The sequence below is a fragment of the Dermacentor variabilis genome, chromosome 6 (assembly GCF_050947875.1).
Source record: "Dermacentor variabilis isolate Ectoservices chromosome 6, ASM5094787v1, whole genome shotgun sequence".
Lineage (NCBI taxonomy): Eukaryota > Metazoa > Arthropoda > Arachnida > Ixodida > Ixodidae > Dermacentor > Dermacentor variabilis.
The window spans coordinates 17760670-17780518 of NC_134573.1; the positions used below are offsets into that span (position 1 = coordinate 17760670).

Here is a 19849-nt window from a genome sequence, read left to right on the forward strand (position 1 = left end):
GATATGTATTACGGCATAATTTTTGACGCCGGAGCAAGAATCGAAATAGATATGCTTCCAAAGGCCTGCCCGAAAGCTAGATGTAGCACGGATGCTAGAAAAATCCTTTAAAAATTGGGTCTTCGTATGAACTACGGGTCTCAGGTGAATCTGGTGTGTCCTGCCAAGCTGACACTTCAAGAGATAGGCATCTAGCTTCTGCTACAGTTACTGAGCGAGATGACACCTTTGGAAAACTAAGACATACTCGAGGACAGTTGTTTCGTGCTGCCTCGTTTTGTCTTGCTTGTCGGATACATTTTGTGCACGATCGGTAGGCGATACCTTACTGTTCCGTCAACATATACGCGTTGTGGAGGAGCACCAATCAATGGACAGTTGCTGCCCCAACGTGATCCGGTTAAAAACTGGAATGCGTGCAACTCCGAAGAAATCTTCTGACAGTATTTTTTTACAATGTGAAATTCTTATCGATAATCACTCCAAGAAACCTTTATGTCTTGACGTATGGAAGCGTGTGACTACCCGACGCTAGTGGGTATTTTACAGGCGTCTCCGCGTGAAAGCCATAGCAACGCTTTTGTGGGGGAAAAATTAGAGTCCTTCACATTAGGCTGGTCGACATATTTGCCAGCATTCTCTGGGGACGTTGGGTGTTACTTCGGTAACGCGCCGCGCTCCAAACGCAGCTGTCGTGGCCATACAGTGTGATGCTGACGTCACGGGGCTGTTTTGAAATTGAGGATTAAGCTTAATAATATCGGGCTTAACACAGCTCCTTGTGGCTCTCTTCTCGACGGCATAACGCGTCATGGGACGATGACATGAAAAGTTGGCATCCTTGAAGATAGTCTGCACTCCATGCGTAAAGCTGTCCTCCACGACCGAGGGTTTCCAAAGCGTTTTCGCTTTATGGTAAATGGCCTCATAGGCCGCCTTAATGTCGAAAAATAATGCAGTACGTGTGTTTCCACAGACCGATTCCTCTTCAACTGATGAGAGCAAGGCAATGACATCAATCGCGGACCTATTTTGACGAAAGCCATTCATTTCCTCCGAGTAAACTGTCGTAGTTTCCAAGTACCACTTTATTCATTTGTGAATTATTTTTGGAATAGCTTCTTTACGTAACAAAGCAGAGATATGGGTCTGAAGGAGGCTGTTGTGGCTTCAGTAGAGCAACAACTTTCGCAAGCTTCCATTCCGTAGGAATCTCCCCATTTATTCCCATGAGGCGTTGTAATACTCCAGAAGACGTAGGTGAGATGTGCGGCAAAGATCTGCGAGCGATTCATAACTCACACCGTCGTGGCGAGGTGATGATCGCATGTTTATGTCGCCGATTGCTGCCGTGAGCTCTGCAATTGTAAATTATAACCCACCGTCGTTGCTTGGTGGCTACGGTGTTGGGCTACTAAGCACGAGGTCGCGGTATCGAATCCCGGCCATGGCGACCGCATCTAGATGAGGGCGAAATTCGAAAACACCTGTGTGCTTAGATTTAGGCTTATGTTAAAGAACCCCAGGTAGTCCAAGTTTCCGGAGTCCCCCACTATGGCGTGCCTCATAAACAGATCGTGGTTGGGGTACGTAAAACCACATAATCTTTTTTCAATTGTAAATGGTAATTCTAAGTCAGGAAGGGTAGTCCGAGGTGGGCTAGGCTGATGACTTGCAATTTTTCGAGAAAGTTTCGCCTCACTGGAATGGAGCCTACAGTACTGCTCTGCCAGCTCTTTCAGCGATGGGCGCTCATGTAGGGACAGCGCGATAAAAGGGTAAAACTGCCGCGGCTCTTTGCGAATGCCTCTGACAACTGGCCAGATTTTGCTCAGCGGGTTTCGTAGGTCCAGCGTCCCACAAAAGTCCCTCCACAATTTCGGCTCAGATTGGTGAGCTAACGCCGTATGTGTCTTTGTGCCCGTCGACGAGTTCTCAGGTGTTTGATATTCTTAGTACGCACAGCCTTCGTTTCGGCACGCCTTCGAATAGCACATGACCTTTCGAATCCTTCCTCGTTAGTAGGTGCATTACAATACTTAGGGGCAGAGCGGGTACTTTGTTGAGGCAGTGAGCTATTGCGGGATTAATTCTACATTCGTAGTCGAGGCTGTGATCCCTGTCTCCGGCTGCTGTGTGAGTTCCCCAGATTACCGACTTCAGTTTCACTTTTTTGGGCGACATTCAAAAATGAAGGACAGAAATTAGAATCGGGTAGTGATGGCTACCTCGAATCTCGTATTCTGTATACCAGCCGAACATAGGGACAACTTAATGCAAATGTGACGTCAAGCTAGCAAACAGGCTGGGTTTTTCAGGTATCTTATGCCGACATCGTTCAAGGGCTCTATGTTGTGTCTTGCAAGAAGCTTCGCCAGCTTAGCACCACGAGCACATATACCTGAACTGCCCCAGACTTCGTTCTGTGTGGTAAAATCGTCACAAATAATAGGTGGAGATTGAGTGCTTGTCAACAAATTTTCAAATTTTGACGCGTTAAAGAGCTCCTATATAATTACGTAAGAGAGAAATGATTCGTGGAAAACACCTAATTTGACAGACATGGTTAAACTTAAAGGTAAAAGTTAGAATGTACAGACTCTTCAGAGCAGCTTTTTTAAGGGGATAGATGTTTTATAAGATTTATTTGAAATTTCAATATAAGGAAGAAGCTCAGGAGTCCCGCCTATTATTCTGTAGCTCAGAAATAAAGAAGATAATATTGCAATTGTGCAAAGTGGGCCTATTGTATACACTTAAAATAAACAAGATTGATGTTTTATAGACCAATTGGAGATATTTATTTACATATTTACTTATTTATATATTTATTTATTTATTTATGTATTTACATTACCCCTAAGGGCGCTCACGCGAGCGTATTACATACGGGGGGGGGGGCACGAGCATGAAATATACGCAAGGAATAAAACTACATGAAATAAACACCCCCACACACAAGCAACATAAAATAAATAGATATGAACAAGGGGTATATGCATTTAGTCATGAAAACACAAGAACATTTTACATAGTATGTTAATATGCGCATGTAACAATAAGTAATAACTAATCTGCTACCACTAACCGTTTTCTTGCAACAAAGTTTGTAAAGATGGCAAGTTAACTTCAATAGCTATGCGTGATGGTAGGTTATTCCATTCTGTTATTATTGCCCATTATTATTATATCATTGTCTATTATTATTATTCTATTATTATTGTTGTCTATTATTGTGCAAGGAATAAATGATTTTGCGTAGAGCGATGAGTGGCACATTATGCGGTTTACTTTGTTAGCGTGGTCACGGCGCGGGAAAACTGCAGGGGGTGGTGAAAAGAAGTCATCGTGAACCGTGGAATGGTGATAAAGTTTATGAAATAAGGTTAGGCGAACAAACTGGCGTCGACGTGATAGTGATTCCAACTCGGCACGTTGTTTTAACGATGGGACGCTGGTGAAGCGTGAATAATTGGAAAAGATGAAGCGAACAGCACGGTTTTGAAGAGATTCAATGTTGTTTATGTATTTTTGATCGGGATCCCATATGGCAGAAGCATATTCAATTTTTGGGCGGTTGAGTGTGATATAAGCAAGTTTTTTTAAGTGTCAAGGTGCGTGCTTGAGGTTACGCTTAAGAAGACCGAGTGCTCGGCTAGCTGATGCTAAGACGATGTTAATATGGTAATGCCAAGTTAAGTCAGACTGAAGATGAAGGCCAAGATACCTGCAAGTTGGCACAAGTTCTACTCTAGCATTATAGAGAGAGTAGGTGGTAAGAAGTCGAGTGGAATGGTTGGTAAATGACATTATCTTGGTTTTAGACGTATTTAAGGACATTAACCACGAGGAGCACCAAGCGGACACCGCATCAAGATCAGTTTGTAAGGAAAGTCGGTCAGCGTCATTACTAATATTAAGATTCGATTATTCGCAGATGGTTGTGTTATATATATATAACACAACCATCTGCGAATAATCGAATTCGAGATGAAACACATTTGAGTAGATCATTAATAAAAATTAAGAAAAGTAGGGGACCGAGTGCGCTGCCCTGGGGGACTCCAGATGTTATAGGAAGAGAAGAAGAGCTACAGCCCAGGTGAACTGTTGTCTGTTGGAGAGGAAATCTTTATTCCATGCAAGAACCTTTGGCTGAATATTTAAGTGTGTTAAGTTGATTAGAAGCCGGTGATTAGGAACGCGATCAAAAGCTTTAGAGAAGTCAAGAAACACTGCGTCAACTTGGAATGCTTCGTTAAATGCGGAAAATATATCGTTAGTAAATCCGACGAGCTGAGTGGCGCATGAATAACCCCTGCGAAAACCGTGCTGGTACTTGAAGATGATATCATGGTTTTCTAGGTAGTTGATGACTTGTGTATGTATAACTTGCTCGAGAAGTTTACATATGTTGCTAGTTAATGAGATAGTACAATAGTTAAGTGGGACAGAGCGATCACCCGATTTAAATATTGGTATTACTTCGGCTATTCGCCAATCATGAGGAATAATGCCAGATGATAATGATTGTGAAAACAGGGCTGATAACACTTGAAAAATGTTCAGAGAAGCGTTTTTAAGTATCTTATTATTGAAACGAAGGTGATCAGAGCTGGTAGTAGTTTTGAGGTTATGCAACAGGACAAGAATACCAGATTCTCTGATGACAATTTCTGGCCGGGAAATGCTAGGCAATGGCTATAATATTGGCGAAGAAGTTATATCTTCATTGGTGAACACTGATGAAAATGCATCGTTCAGAAGCTGAGAACACTCAGTTTCAGTGACTGGTTGTCCGTCAGCATTAATTAGTACTATATCAGGATAGGATCTCGGATTGATAATGCGCCACAATCTATGAGAATTACTGGTTGACATAGTAGACAGGTCGTGACTGATGAAATTACGACGGGCTGTTCTAAGCAGGGACTGGTACTTTTTATCGCAATTCTTGTACTTGTTCCGTGATGGCAGGAGACGTGTGTTCATTGCTTGGCGGTACAAGCGTTTTTTCTTATTATTAAGACGACGAAGACGATGTGTGAAATAAGGTGAATTTTTATGATGTCGGATGGTGATGATTGGCACATACTTATCAACAAGGGGAGACAAGGCGGTTTTGAACGACCGCCAGTTTAGTTCAATTGTGCGTGATGAATACTGAGCCAGGAAGTTCTCAGAGAAGGTCTGTAGTTCCGAGTTAATCATCTCAAAATTCGCGCGATAGTATCAAGAATTCGCTTAATGGTAGTTTTCTTTTCAGTAAATGGATGCGTGATGCACCCGGTGATATTGTCGTGATCGGATAAACCATTTAAATGCAGTATATCAGAAAGAACGTCCGTCTTATTTGTTAGGACAAGATCAAGGATATTTGCCGGGATAGCGGAGCGACGGGTAGGACTCATAATTTATAAGTTGAGCAAGAGAAAAACTTAATATACTACGGATTTGGAAGCAGAAATGTCTCGAAACGGTCCTAAACATTGAAACACGTTCACGTAAGCGGCAGCGTGATACCCCAGTTGTCCCCTTCAGACGGTCTAGCAGATGCACCTTACAGAACAGCGATATATTGGGTGGGGATGAGCTGCTCACTTGGAAACTTCGTGCGTCAGTTTTCTTACAACAGATGTTTGGTGATATTCGTAAAAAATATGACGCTCTAGGCGGACCCCCCCCCCCCCCCCTGCGTATTTTCTTAAATGCAAGAAACTTCATTGTAGTAGCTTTTCTTTTATTCAAGGTAGTCACGTGCAGGGAAACTGAGTTCGCTCAGCGCTAAAGACTCCTGTTAAAACGTTATGTTGTGAAGTTAAATTGGCTTCGTTAAAGCTAACACTTTCATTACAAGGTACGACCGCTTTCGATGTCTTGCGCGACTGCTTTTCGTTGGACAGGCCATGCCCCATTTCGTGGTCAGACCACGTATTGAGTGCGACAAGCCGTGCGCTATACATGCACAGGGTGACGGCTGTCTCACAGGAAAACAGGCAAAACAGGCTAACACTTGATGTGTGCAAATTAGCGCACTCATGTCGGCACCACTTAATCAGGTTGCCAGGAGAAAGAAACTATCCCGCGCATTTTTTTAAACATTGCTTCGCATTGCACTGTGTCACAACTCCTCGAGCACACCACCTAACGACGCTAGGTAGGGCGAGGAACCAACGGAAAAGAAGCACATCGAGAAGTACCGTGCGTTGCGAAGCCTGGGCCCATCCCACGGTCGAAGCTGAAGGTCGGTTCGCAAGCGCTGCTGCTCCGCCGCTGGGCGAGGAGGGGGACGCGGCACTCATGGGGCTGGGACACAGGTCCGGAAAAGCGGCAGCTGCGAACCTCTCGTTGGCAGCTGCGATGCTGTCGTCTGCTGCGCGCGACTTCGTGGGACACTGCCAAGCGCAGGGTGCGCACATGCTTCCCGGCTGAACCGAAGGGTGCAGCTGCTCGCATGCAGGCCGCAGTGGCCGCGCCTCCCGTGCTCGGGCAGTAGTGGCGCGCTCTCACTGGCCAAGGTGACGCGGGATGAAGCAAGCGTTGCGTCCACCAGGAGCGCGTACACCGATCGGGGTGTTGATATAAACAGGGGTAACACGACAATGACACAGTGTACCTGGCACTGTGCAATAAAACTCATATAGCCTCTTCTAAAGCGAAGCTTTCTTTGCACTTTCCTTCGACTTTTCACCTGCTTCTGCTGCGGTGGAGCTCCTGTCCGGCACACCGCCTCGGGGGGTGGTTCAGAGCGGGTATATACATAGAAGTGTGGAAGAAAAGAAAAGAGACGCGAGGAACTCCTTTCTGCCGCACCGCGTTGAATGCGCACAATGCCCTCTGTAGCTCCCAGGTCGTCGCCACTTTAGCCTCTTGAGAGCTGTAATTATTCGTGACCCCCAGCAAGCGCTTACCTATCTACCAATGTGCAAGTCCAGAAAGAAGCTAGATAGAATGGAAGAGAAGAACGGGAGAGGCGGCAGGGAATGGGTAGAACCGACGTAGCCGCCAAACGAGTGAATAAAAGCCTTGCCACTCTTTGCCCGCAGTGCCCATGCAAATACATGGGGTGGGTGGCATGGGAAAAGGTCACATGAGAAGGCAAGAAAACGCTAGATAAACCTATGATCAAGGTATGGTACGGTTCGTTTTTGCTACTTCTGAAAAATAAAACCGTGCAAATATATCTAGCGGACAACTTACGCAGGGCACGCAGAAGAAAATCCACGTTAATTAAAGCTCACCGCAGGCTGTAGGCGACACAACGGAAGCGGTCGCACGTCAAATCAATACTTCTATGCCCGCCGCAATAGCTTTGCGGCTATGGCATTGGCTGAGGTCGCAGATTTGACCGAGGCAGCCGTATTTCGATGGGGGCGAAATAAAAAACGCTCATCAACTTTGATTTGCGGACATGTTAAAGAGCAGCACGGTGCCAAAATTAATCCGGAGTGCGCCACTATGGCCTGCCTCATAGCGCTATTGTGGTTTTGGCACATAGAGCCCCATAATTCAAGTTTACTTATTGTTCCGCGATACAATTTACCACGTGAGACAATGTCAATGCTCAACCCTCTCAGAGGTTATGAAATATGGCGCACAAGAACGCCTCATGCAAACACCTCTCCCTTTGTGTTTTGTGTACTACGCAGACAAACAGCAATGGTGCATGTACGGTAACGTTTAACATCAACTGACCATTCTCGTGTTCGACAAAACATTGAAGAAATTAAGCATTCGTCGTCAACATCAGCGCTAATAACCGTCAATCAAATCAAACAGCCCCACAAAGCTTCGCTTAAACCCATTCCCACAGTGCGTGGGATCTGCATCATTTTTTGGCTCTTTTCCGATTTGCTCAAAATTGATTTTACGTAGCCCTCTCTTGTGGGCATTCAATCTGCAAAGGAACACCAGCTGTTTTCAATATGGTGCGCTGCATATGGTTCGTACATCGCAGTGAGATTGCCGCTCGGACCGAGTTAACTGTCTCATTTGTGAGCTTTCAGAGGGCCACATGGTGCTCTATACTGAAGGCCTTTTCGCATGCTCGCGGATTCGCACTCCGTGGGTCATGCAGATTTTTTATAACGTGCGATATATATGATTCCGGTAGAGGTCACATTTTTACGCACTAAAATTGCGCGTTTAGGCCCTTGAAAGTGTGGCGTTAAACCTTATTTTAGGCACGATATGGATCGAAGTAGCCATCATAAACTGTTCCAAAAACCCCAGCCTGTTGTATGTGTCCACTGGGTGTTCATGATAATAGGCTGACGTAGCGTTCGCCTACAAAGAAGCAAACATCTTGTGGAAGCCGTCGCTTCAGAGGGCTTCGCAGGCCACACCAGAGGTCGCTGTTCTGTCAATGCGCATCATGTATGTCACCAGCGTGCTAGAACATTTGCTCTGAAGCTATGAGAGTGTATGTATTGCAGCCGAACTTTCCGCCATACAATTGCGATGAAGTGGTGCAATCAGAAAAAGAAAAACAGGATACGTGATGAAAGCTCATAAACGGCTAATCATAGAAGTAAAATATATGCGTAATTATTTCAAGTCTACAAATACTCTAGCAAGAAAAGAAGCGTTGAAAAGTGTACCTTTACGAATGTTCCTAAAAGTTACAAGAATAGTTACGCGTGATCTTGTTTTAGGGCTCTAGATAGGGATTCTTCTCATTCACAATAATCTCGTAGGCTTGAAACGAGCGCTCGACGTCGACAGAGGTGAACAGTGCATTTTTTTGTGTTCTTGTGTTTTGCAGCTCCAAACTGAATTTATAAACCATGTAATCATGTAATGCATCCAGGTCTTCGAGGCATGAATAAAATAAAGTGTAGCAGAAAATTGCAGTATCTTTCTGCTCATGGCAATGTTTTCAGCCAAAAGAAGATGTGCGTGTAATATTCGGGAACACGACATTAAAGGAAGGCGGCAGATCAACTTTTAGGGGACGCAACATAGAACACAAAATAAAGTCTACAGGGAAGTTGTTCGAAATGAGGCCGTGTCGTTTCAAAAGAGAGCCTCAGCTATTAGCGTGGCGCAGTTTACAGTGTAAACGCAAATAAACCCGCCTGGGAGTTTTGCCTGCAGGCATATCGGAATTTCGTGCGGGAACATATTTTTTCAGAACTGCAGTGTTGTTTTTCTCCAAACTTGATTTTCGACGTTCTCTCGTTAAGCGAACACCAACAGCATGCAGCTAATACCCACAACAAGATGCCCATTTATATGAGCTTTTTAGGAAGGAGTCAAAGTTGTTACTTTCGAAGTGAAACAATAAAGCTTGTTCCGTAAAGTGGCCACATCTTCCTGCGTATCAATATGACCGTAGTCTGCGCAAAGTGTTTCCTCTTTTTATTACACGTTCAAGTAGAAGAGTATGCAGATATACGCTAAATATAGTTGATCTCTCTTTCAGAGAAATTGGTCATAACACGGAAAGGAAACGCATACTCTCAGAAGCAGTGGGCCGCTTCGTAGCACATTGACAAACACAAGTCCACGAATGTGCACAGCATTTCATTCGTTAGGCTAAACTGCTTCGCTAGCGCTCCGGTGTCATCGCGCACCCGTACGAATGCTCAAAGGTGGGCCGCCGTGGCGCCGATGATGGTTGCTCCGGGATCACGCGCGCAAAAGCATCGCCGCCCGCGGATGCCGACAGAGGCAGTACGCTTTAAATTACTCCCATTTTCATTCCCCTTATAAGCTGCCGGCCATATTTTCTACCGATTTACTCAGTGCTAAAACGAGTGCTATCTTAATTTCCAGATTGCAACAAATATACATCATCAACGGGTGAGCCGCCATTGGCTGGTGTGCCTGCACAATCACAAAAGGCGCCGCAACAGGGCACCGCGTAACGGTGCAGTGCTTTCAGCGCACTCTGCAGGATTTGCCTAACAAACGTGCAGCGCAATCGTTGCAAGCCACAGTCTGCAGCACAGTTTTCTCGAAATCCCCGGAAGCTTCAATGCAGCATTGAGCTTGCGTGTCTACTGCCGAAGGAGGAGGCTTTCGGTGCGCCTTTCCCCGGGCGTTGCCCACGAGTGCCAGCTGCTTGCGGGAGGCCCCGCTGGCGTTGACGACGCGGGGGCCTACTTGCTGTGTCACGTTTCCAGCTGCGTTCATTAGCAATGACGTCTGAAAAATCTCGTGGAAAGAAGTAACGGTATGTTCTATCGAAGAGCACCCTGAGAAGCATTTTCAGGTGGTAAAAGGAAACACATAGGCACAAAAGAGATATATAGGCAATTCATAGCCAATGTAATGTAAGTGCTAAACCACTTTTAGGCCATTGTTTAAAGAAGGAAGAAAACTATTTTCCAGTGCGCAATTCAAAGGAAGGAAGGAAGGAAGGAAGGAAGAAGGCAACATGGCAAGGTGCTGTCCTGCCACCTTCTTCCTTCCTGCGAAGTGCGTAGTAAGAATGTTTTTTTTTTTCTCTGCTTAAGCAATGGTTCAACGACCAACCCGGACAGCCACGCTTTTCTTAAGCCGCAATTCATGCTCATAAACCCACAGACACTAGCGCGCAGAAAGAAGTGCGCACTTGCCTCTCTAATTGGGCCTACATGAACAAGCGTGATGGCAGTCATCCTGAATGTAACGGAGCGTATGCCACTGGCTGGTATCGTCGATATTTGAGTGAATAAAGTCACACCGTGCAGCTGCCACACGCATCTTTCAGGCGTCCTGCCGCTGTTATTGGCGTCATCACGTTATGGCTTACATTTAAAGAACGCCAGAGGGTTAACAACGATGCAATTACGTTGAGCGCTCTACGTTCTAAATTAGCGAAGGGCCACGAGATGCACCGTAGTTCATGCGAAACTCCAGAACCTGGGAACACCTAACATCCACTTGAACGTAAGCAGTTCACGAGCTTTGTTACTTTCCGTACCCATCAGTAGGAGGCCGCCGTGAGACAAAATTTGCAACCCCGTGTCATCAGCAGAATTAATGGCCAATGAGCTACTGTGGCAGGTTGATAACGAAATATATAAAAAAATAATGTTAAGGACCGTGGTGTCTAGTTAGTTCTACGTCTGTAAACGAAATATCGCAAATTAACCGAAGTGAAACAATGGGAAAAAATCCAAGTAGGTCAGAATAAAAATGAATAAAAAAATGAATAATGCAAGGTTTTCTTTTTTGCTTACGGTATCGCGGTTGAAGCTTGCTTTGATAACCTGTTACTCTCGCTTCTCGACCATTTAGTGTCGTCTGATCACGTAGCAGTCTTACTTTTTATGCAAGAACCAGTGTTCTTTTTTCGTAACAATTCCTGTTACATGCGTGTGAGGCACAAAAGCCCTCCAGCAGCCTTTGTTTATTTTCGTTTTCCACGTCTGAACTTTTTCCGGTAACTGATAGTTTAGTGTTATTTAGAAAGTAGTCATCAGCAGCTGTTTGTTCTTGGAAATCTTGCTTGCAACCAGACTCTAAAGATGTTGAGATGCTGGTTATGCAGTTTTCTCATGGCAGTTACGATGTGATGTTTAAGACGAAATATTTTCTGTGATAACTGCTTCTTTTTTCGCCAGTCAGTACGGACGCGGTACTTGATTACACCAAATAAATGAGGTTTTAAATACATCTGTCTGTGTTTTACTAATCGACATACGATTTGATGCATTGGACACCTAACATATGTATTCGATTTGTATTCGAAACACGCGATTCGCGGGTTTCCTTTAGGCCTTCCCACGATCTGTTCGCAGCCGGACCTCACCATTCTTGTAACAATCGATCCCACTGGGAACGCTTCCCCGCACATCACTGGACAGAATATGGCCTCCGTCCTTGGCAGAGTGACGCGTCGCAGCTTCCTGCCTGCGCCGCACGAACTATTCTGGGCTCGCGAAGCCCGGCAGCGCAGCTGCGTTTCGGCGCTACACTGGTTCACCGCGGCCGCCCTTGGCGCTTCCGTTTTTCGAGTCCAGCTCTTATTGGGGCGTATACCATGCACAGCAATTGGAATTCACCTTCAAATGTCGAAGCCAATTGCCGCTCGGTGCTATATTACTCGGGCTAATATATATCAGGAGTGACGTTTCTTGCGCGACATCCACAACGAACCGTTGAAGCACCTTTACGTTGCACTGCAAGCGAGTATTTGAGACACGTGCTAGTTGCTTACGTTAGAAGCGTTTTTGTGTCGCCGCTATGTACGAACGCGCCTGCACTACACTTCTATGCGCAGGTGCTTTCACCTGTGAACGTGTCTCTAGCGCTGTTCCCGCCTGAATATAGATGGGAATGGGCCGCAAGAGGAGCTCTATTCACTGTTTAATGTGCCTGTGCATAGGTTTAGCTAGGCATGCTATATAAATGAAGAACATCGATATTTTGTGCCACCTTTGTGCAAGGTTAGACGTTTCGTAGAGCGCAACAAGAATCTCAAACAATTTTTTTTCCCTTCTGGAATGGGAAAAGACGCCGATGAGTAGTGTTCCTTGCTCACTTCTTACAACTCGGGGATAGTAGCCACATATGTGACAGGAAGAAGTGGAACATTGAAAAGTATTGTCACCGGCCTGTGAACTATTGGTTAATGATTGGGTTCTTTTCAGATATTCTCTCCTATGAGTTATTCCCAGTGGTCGCTGTAAACTAACGTTTACTTTCCAACTTGTACCTGTAGAACAAATTTTTTTTTTATGGTTCGTTTAAAAAACACCTCACCGGGTCGTCAATTTCAGCGACTTGAATTCAGAGCATATCACTCGGTGTACCTCGGACAAACGTGGCGAGTTTTTCTGGCCATGGTTAACGTCCAAAAATTGTTTCAGTTAGCGCGTTGTCGTGGAAATACATTTTTTTTTTCAATTCTGTCTTTGCCGCCGAGAGTCAGTGACAAAACCATGAATTTTTTCGATGGCAGCAGCGCATACGAGTGCACTCCACGGCCGATAACTGTGCGCGCGCGCGGTTCATTGTGTTCGATGGCGCACCAGACAAGTCCAGCTCCATTACGTACGTGTTTCTACTAGAAATCAAGCAAAAAGTTCTCCTTCGTGAACTGAAGAATATCAAATGCGTATCCCATTAGAAAGCCGCAGAAAAGAGGTTTCTTCATAATGCGAAGCCGCTGAGTTTGATCAGATACAACTTTTAGCTGCTCCGTGTGGGCAGAGAAATGCCAAAGCTAAGATTATGTAGCCGCTTACGCATTTGATCAGAAAAATTGGAAAGCCCGTCACAGATTCGTGGAGCACAACAAGAATTTGTCAGTGAGCATATTTCTCGCTCCGACGTCAGTGGAAGCTAAAATTGAGATTGAGCACTTAGCACGCGGCCTTTCACTGTGGTTTTATGCACATTGCTCAGCTGCGCTCAGAATGCCTTCGCCGTGCAAAGGCTTTGAAGAGGCCAACTCTACGAAGCTCTGCGGTAGTTTGTACGAGATGTAGTCATCTCCGGGGTAGCGTATTCATTAGCATGCTGCAGCATTCTTGGCACGTGAAGTTGCAGGAAAGTGATGAAAATTGCGAACCTTCTCCTTCAAAAAGAAAAAAGAGAAACTCATGGCTTCCCAACGAGTGCAACATGGTTCAAATAACTTGCTTTTAAAAGACACATCGAAAATGTTCACGTTGAAGAACATTCGGCCAATTGTTGTAATTCTTGACATGGCGAAATTGATGAAAAGAGGCGTTCATGTACAGCAAACTCAACACATTGTGCGATTCATGACTGAAGCACTACTCACATTTGCGTTCATTGTAGCTGTTATATTTTGACCGGGAATTTAATTTAGACGGCAAAATATGGATAGCTAGCACAAGTCCAGAACTTGTGGCCTTCGATGCTGCACACGTTCACAGTATAGAGCATATAGAACACACGATGACAGTATACAGCATAAGATTCTGTTGAATAAATTGGTTGCCCTTAATTCTATGTCATTGCTTGAATCCCAAAATTCTTGCACGGAATAATTTTTTTTCTGCACAGATCGTTCTGATTGGTTCACGCAGACCAGAGGCGTACCTCAGCACACAGTGTTTCCCCACGGATGTTTAATGCACTGCCCTACAATAGTCCAAATTGAGAAGGTGTCGTAGTTTCGTTTATGCAAATGATACTGCCTTCGTTGCAGCTGGTAAAAATATCCACATTTTTTGCCAAAACTGGCGAGAGTTCTGGCTGTATAATTTGCGGTTGGCCTTTAACACCAACGAAAGTTCCCTGTTTGTATCGATTGGCATCGATCACATCGATCAGTTTTGATATCACTTGTGTGTCAAAATGAATTGATTCCGCAGGTAGGCGAGATCAGATGCTTAGGTGAAATTTATTACTATGGCCTAGATTGGCGTCCACATAAAACAACATTGTAAGGACAGCGGAAATTGCTTCAGGTTGAAGAAAAAAGGCAACAGGAATTTCTGTATGCGCAGGATGGATTGGATTGGGAAAACTTTAATAAAAGTCCTGCATGACGCACCTCAGTGCGCAGTGGGCGTCTTCCATGCAGGGACCGACAGGGAGCACCTGGCGGCCGCTGCGCGAGCCTGCTGGACGGCCCATTGCTGGTCTTCTAGGAGCGGGCTTCGTAGGGTCTTCTCCCACTTGTCGGAGGTAGAGTCGGGCGGAGCGTTTCTGCACTCCCAGAGCACGTGTGTGAGTGTCGCCGTGACCCCGCACGAAGGACACGCATCGTCTGGGTAGACGTCCGTGTAGATTATGTGTAAGGTGGCGGGGTTTGGATAGGTATCTGTCTGTAATAAGCGTAGCGTTAGCACCTGCGGCCTGTTTAGTTTGGGGTTCGGGGGCGGAAAGAGACGTCGTCCCAAGTAAAAGTGTTTGGCGATTTCATTGTAGGTTACTGGGACGTCCCTGTTCGCCTCCAATTCATCGAGACGTGGTTGCCCGGGGGTGCCGGCGCGGTCGCTAAGCGCGCGCGCAGCGTCGTAGGATGTCTCATTGAGGTTGGGCGGGGCGCCCGGGATCCGACCCAGGTGGGCGGGAAACCAGATGACGCTGTGGTGCTTGAGGGTGCTCGGATCAGCGCCGCGGAGGACGCGTAACGCCTTCTCGGAGAAGACTCCTCTCTCGAACGCTTTGATGACCGGTCTCTAGTCGGTGAGTATTGTCGTTCGCTTATCGTCGAGCATTGCCAGGGCTATGGCAATACCATAGCCCTGGCAATGCTCGGGGTCACGTGTACGTACTGTAGCAGCGTTTAAAGTCCGTTGCGAGGACGAGACCGCTACCGCGGCGAAGGCTCGGTTGCATCGGTAGGTGGCGGCATCCACGAAAGCGACGTCGTCCGCTTTCTTGTTTATTCGTTTGAGGAATATGGTGGCCCGGGCTAGGCGCCTGCCTCGATTGTGTTCCGGATGTACGTTTCGCGGAATGGGTGCCATCTTGATGAGGTCGCGGAGCTCACGGGGAACCGGCATAAATTCCGGTGGATCCTGGGTGTTCGGTGGGAAGAACCGAGCTCGCGCAAGATGTCACGGCCGGTCTTCGTCAGCGTCAGTCGTCTCATCTGCGCTCTCTCCTGGGCCTCAGCGATCTCTTCGAAGGTATTGTGCACCCCGAGCTCGAGGAGTCGATGCGTCGGCGTCGTGATCGGGAGCCCAAGGACGCGCTTCACTAGCTTTCGGATGAGTATTGAGCTTGCCACGCTGCGATTGTTTCCACTTATGCATTGCTGCGACGTAGGTAAAGTGACATAGGACTAACGCGTGTACGAGACGCAGCAGATTGTCTTCTTTGAGGCCGTGGTGGCGATTGGCCACCCTGCGTACGAGTCGCATTGCGTTGTCCGTCTTTGTCGTCAGCTTGTGGACCGTCTGGATGTTTGATCCGCCTGCCTCGATAACCATTCGCAGTACTCGGATGGAGTCGACCCTGGGGTTTGGGCGACCGTCTCTGCTGCGGACAGTGATGTTGCGCTCGGTCGGTGGTTTCTATTCCTTAGACCTTTTGCCTTGTCATTTGGTCTGTACAACAACAGCTCCGATTCAGCGGAGGAGCACTTGAGGCTCGTATGGTCGAGGTAGGATTCGGCAGTTTCGACTGCCTCCTGCAGAGCGGATTCGATCAAGCCGTCCGACCCGGCGGAGCACCAGATGGTGATGTCGTCCGCGTATACCGTATGGTCGAGGCCTTGTATCTTCGAGATGCGTTCGAAGAGCCCCATCATCACCAGGTTGAACAGCGCCGGCGAGAGGACGGAGCCCTGGCGGGTGCCACGCTGTCTGAGCTCGACTTCTTCCGACGTGAGGTCTCCGGCATGGAGCACGGCCTCGCGACGGGTTAGGAAGGAACGCACGAACTCGTAGAACCGGCGCCGGAGCCCTAAGTCCGCGATCGCCTGAAGTATTGCCGAGTGCTGGATGTTATCGAAAGCCTTCTCCAGGTCAAGGCTGAGTATTGAGCGGGTGCCCCAGGTAGCCACGGCGTCTGTGATCTGGTGTTTCAGAAGAAGCATCGTATCCTGCGTCGAGAGCCTGGGTCGGAAGCCGATCATGTGGTGCGTGAAACAGTCCTGGTCTTCGAGATACCGGCCAACTCTATTGAGTACGACATGCTCGGCCACCTTACCCAGGCACGATGTGAGCGAGATGGCGCGAAGGTTATATCGACGCAAGGCGCTTTGCCTGGTTTCGGAATGAGGATCGTCTGTTCGAGTTTCCAGGCATCAGGTAACTCGCCCCACCCCCACATGTCATTGATGGCGCCTGTGAGGTACACGACCGAGGGGTCGTCTAAGTTCCGCAGGCGCTTGTTGGTTATGCCACCGGGGCCCGCGGCGGAACGGTCGTTTAGTTCGTGGAGAGCCCGGCGTATCTCTTCGACGGAAAATTCGGCGTCGAGGTGGGTGTTGTCGGTACCTGTGCAATCGGGATGTAGGGTTGGCGGGCCTGTGGGTATCGGCAGGTACTTGTGCACAAACGTCTTGACGATGTCATCTGGCGATGTCATCTGTCCTTTGGCCTGGTGAAGGACTTTGGTGAGCGAGTGGCGCTGGTTCGTGCGGGTGTTGGTGTCGTCGAGCAGCTGTTTGAGGAGGTCCCACGTCTTCCCGTTGCGGACCTGTCCGTCGACTGAGTTACACACCTCGTCCCATTGCTGTTTGGATAGGGTGCTGTAGTGTTACATTATGGTCTGGTTCAGTTCTGCAATGCGTTTGTGGAGCCTGCGGTTGAGACGCTGGCCCTTCCATCGTGTCAGTAGAAACTGTTTGGCTTCGAGCAAGTGGGCGAGGTGGCTGTCCATCTTCTCGGTTGTCATATCCGTGCTGAATGTTTCGTGGCCTTACCGACGTCGGCCTTGAGCTGAGCCGCCCATGTCTCGAGGTTCGGGGCAGTGTCTGAGGAGAGTCGTGAGGCACGAGTCTTGCGAAAGATGTCCCAGTTGACCCACGTGTACGATTTGGGCTTTCTGACGATGCTGGGTAAGTGCATGGCCAGTATGAGATGGTCGCTGCCAAGATCGTCCGCAAGATTGGGCCAGCGGGCATCGGCTGTGTTCTTCACGAAGCAGAGACTTGGAGTGGTGTCTGTGCGTGCACGTGCCGATGCGGGTAGGGAACGTCTTGTCTGTCACTAGGGTGACATCGAGCTCGTTCGCATGCTGCACAGCGCGGTACCCTTGGGGGTTTCATATACGTAACCCCAGGTGCGATGCGCAGCATTGACGTCGCCAGCTATCACGAGCGGGTTTGAGCCTGCAAGACAGATGGCTCCCTGGAAGAGGCGTCGGGAACGGTGACTCTTTTGTCTGGGGCTGCTGTGCACGTTGAGTATGTACACACTTTGTCGGAACGCGTCCCTTGGGGAGAATCTGCGTCATGACGTTGTCCACCTCGGACGTGCCGAGGTCATGCGCGAGACAGGTGAGCCTTTTAGAGACCAACGTGGTGGTACCACGTCCTCCTGCGAGCTCTGGTAACCACTGGTAACCGATGAACGTGGCCGTGTGTGTTAGAGTTTCTTGCAGTAGGATTACGTGGGGCTTGGCGTCGTGGCTGCGTAGGTATTGCTGCAGGGAGGCTTTCCGCGTAGTGAAACTCCTGCAGTTCCACTGCCAGATGCGGAGCGCCTCATCTCGCCTGGCCATCTTGATGCTTGTGGGGGTCGGCCCAGGCACCTGACGGTTGGCGTCCGGATGGATAGTCCTCTTTACATTAGTGGCACCTATGCAAGGGCGCTATAACGTAAAACTATTCCAAAATTTTCTATTCCAATGCGGCTATCAGCCCTCCACGATTGGTCAAAAACTTTTTTCGACCACCCCCACTTCACCTGTCTATCACGCGACATCACGAAAACCGCGATATGAGTTGTACACACTGATTAGGCATGATTTGACAGAAAAAAGAAAAACAGTTATTTCTGATTCAACCCCTTTTGGCCATTACCTCTCGGCTATTGGTAAAAAGTTTTCGGGCTGCACCCACTTCACCTGCCTGTCACGCGACGTCACAAAACCGCAAGGACTCACCGCGTCAAAGTGACGTGTACGCGATAAAGATGCATTACTATGCCGAACAAAACTGAATTTTCTTAATAGCCGCAGGCTGCCCCGTTCCGAAAGGTATAGAAGATGGCTGCCGCCGATCGCTCAGACGCTGGCTACTAGCACCTGCCGGAGAGCATGGGTGTATTTGCGTATAAAAAACTTCTTGCGTGGTCGTGTAACGTTTTCGAGCACTTTCGGCACGTTTACCCCCTCATTCTGCCAACTCTTCTTTGCTGAAGGTCCGTTTTAGCGTCATTCTTGAGCTTCCGTTGCATGCCGCCGCGATTTTCGACCAGCCACCGCAAGCTAAGTAAGGGAAAGCCGACCAATCGAGACGCCGGCACCGCCCTCTTCATCCGGTTATCGACTTTCAGTGCAGTAGCTCGGCCCCATCGAATCCGTCTCCACTTGAGCGTTCTCCTCGCCTCTTGTCAGCCAATTATAAACGACAAGCCGCTAAGTGTAGCCAATGTTATTCGTTTTTCAAGCAAACAAAAGTGACCTGCTAAGAACGAGGAGAGCGTTTGATCGGTCTGTTCAGACAACCCTGCGGGTGACCGCCCGGCACTTGCGTTGGTCGTTACGTAAATTTGACGTCAGGAGATTGGAATAGAAACATATTGGAATAGTTTTAGGTTATAGGGCCCCAAGTCTCGCTCTGGAATTCGATTCTGTGTATTGATTTCTTGCTCTCCAAATTATAATTTACAACCAATGTCTCTGTTAGAAACGTGGGCTCTACGTGAGTGTCTTGGTGTTGCTAAGTATTATTCTAAGTGAGGTTCAATAAATTTCGATGCTCGGCAAGTTAGTTCACATTGCTGAAGAAAAAGAAACTGCGCATGAAGCCGACAAGCACGAGAGGGTAGGGACTTGGACAAGCACAAACTTTGAAATAAAGTTTTATTTCATTGAGAGTCGTAAATTCATGCGTATCACACCACATGCGCAATGAAGCAGCAGAAAGGAAATATAAAGAAATAACGGCTAAATATGTGCGAAACGACTACGACGCCGCAGTATGCCACGCAAGAAACTCTGCTCATGGCCAAACTAATAAATAGACGTATCGCTTATGCATATAACAACTTCCAAAGCAATATAAAATGCACGCATCAGCTGTCTGTGTTCCGCGTTACAATTTTATGTCAGTGACCAAAGACATAAAGCAAAAGGCACGAGCGCTTCAGCTCAAGTAAAGTTTAAGGCCCGATACATTGAATAAATACATAGAGTAAGACTATATAAAAAAGAAGCCAACCAATCACAACTTTTAGAGCTATCAAATGTGCACCGCCAACAAATAGTGATGTATAACCACCAGCCACCGATAAAATCAATTTCTTTTTTATCCAGAGGATTT

General features: G+C 47.4%; 1 protein-coding gene across 4 annotated transcripts in view; it reads right to left on the minus strand.

Annotated features, from left to right (window-relative positions):
* Positions 1–19849, minus strand: part of LOC142584667 (solute carrier family 41 member 1-like) — a 590717-nt gene that overhangs the window by 460441 nt on the left and 110427 nt on the right. Inside the window, exon 1 of one of the 4 annotated variants that reach the window (XM_075694834.1) lies at positions 6201–6364. The exons of the other annotated variants lie outside the window; for them this stretch is intronic. Within the exon in view, the coding sequence (XP_075550949.1) occupies positions 6201–6225 (25 nt within the window). The 5' untranslated portion in view covers positions 6226–6364. Of the gene's footprint in view, positions 1–6200; positions 6365–19849 lie in introns of those variants that run through there. 4 annotated transcript variants of the gene reach the window in all.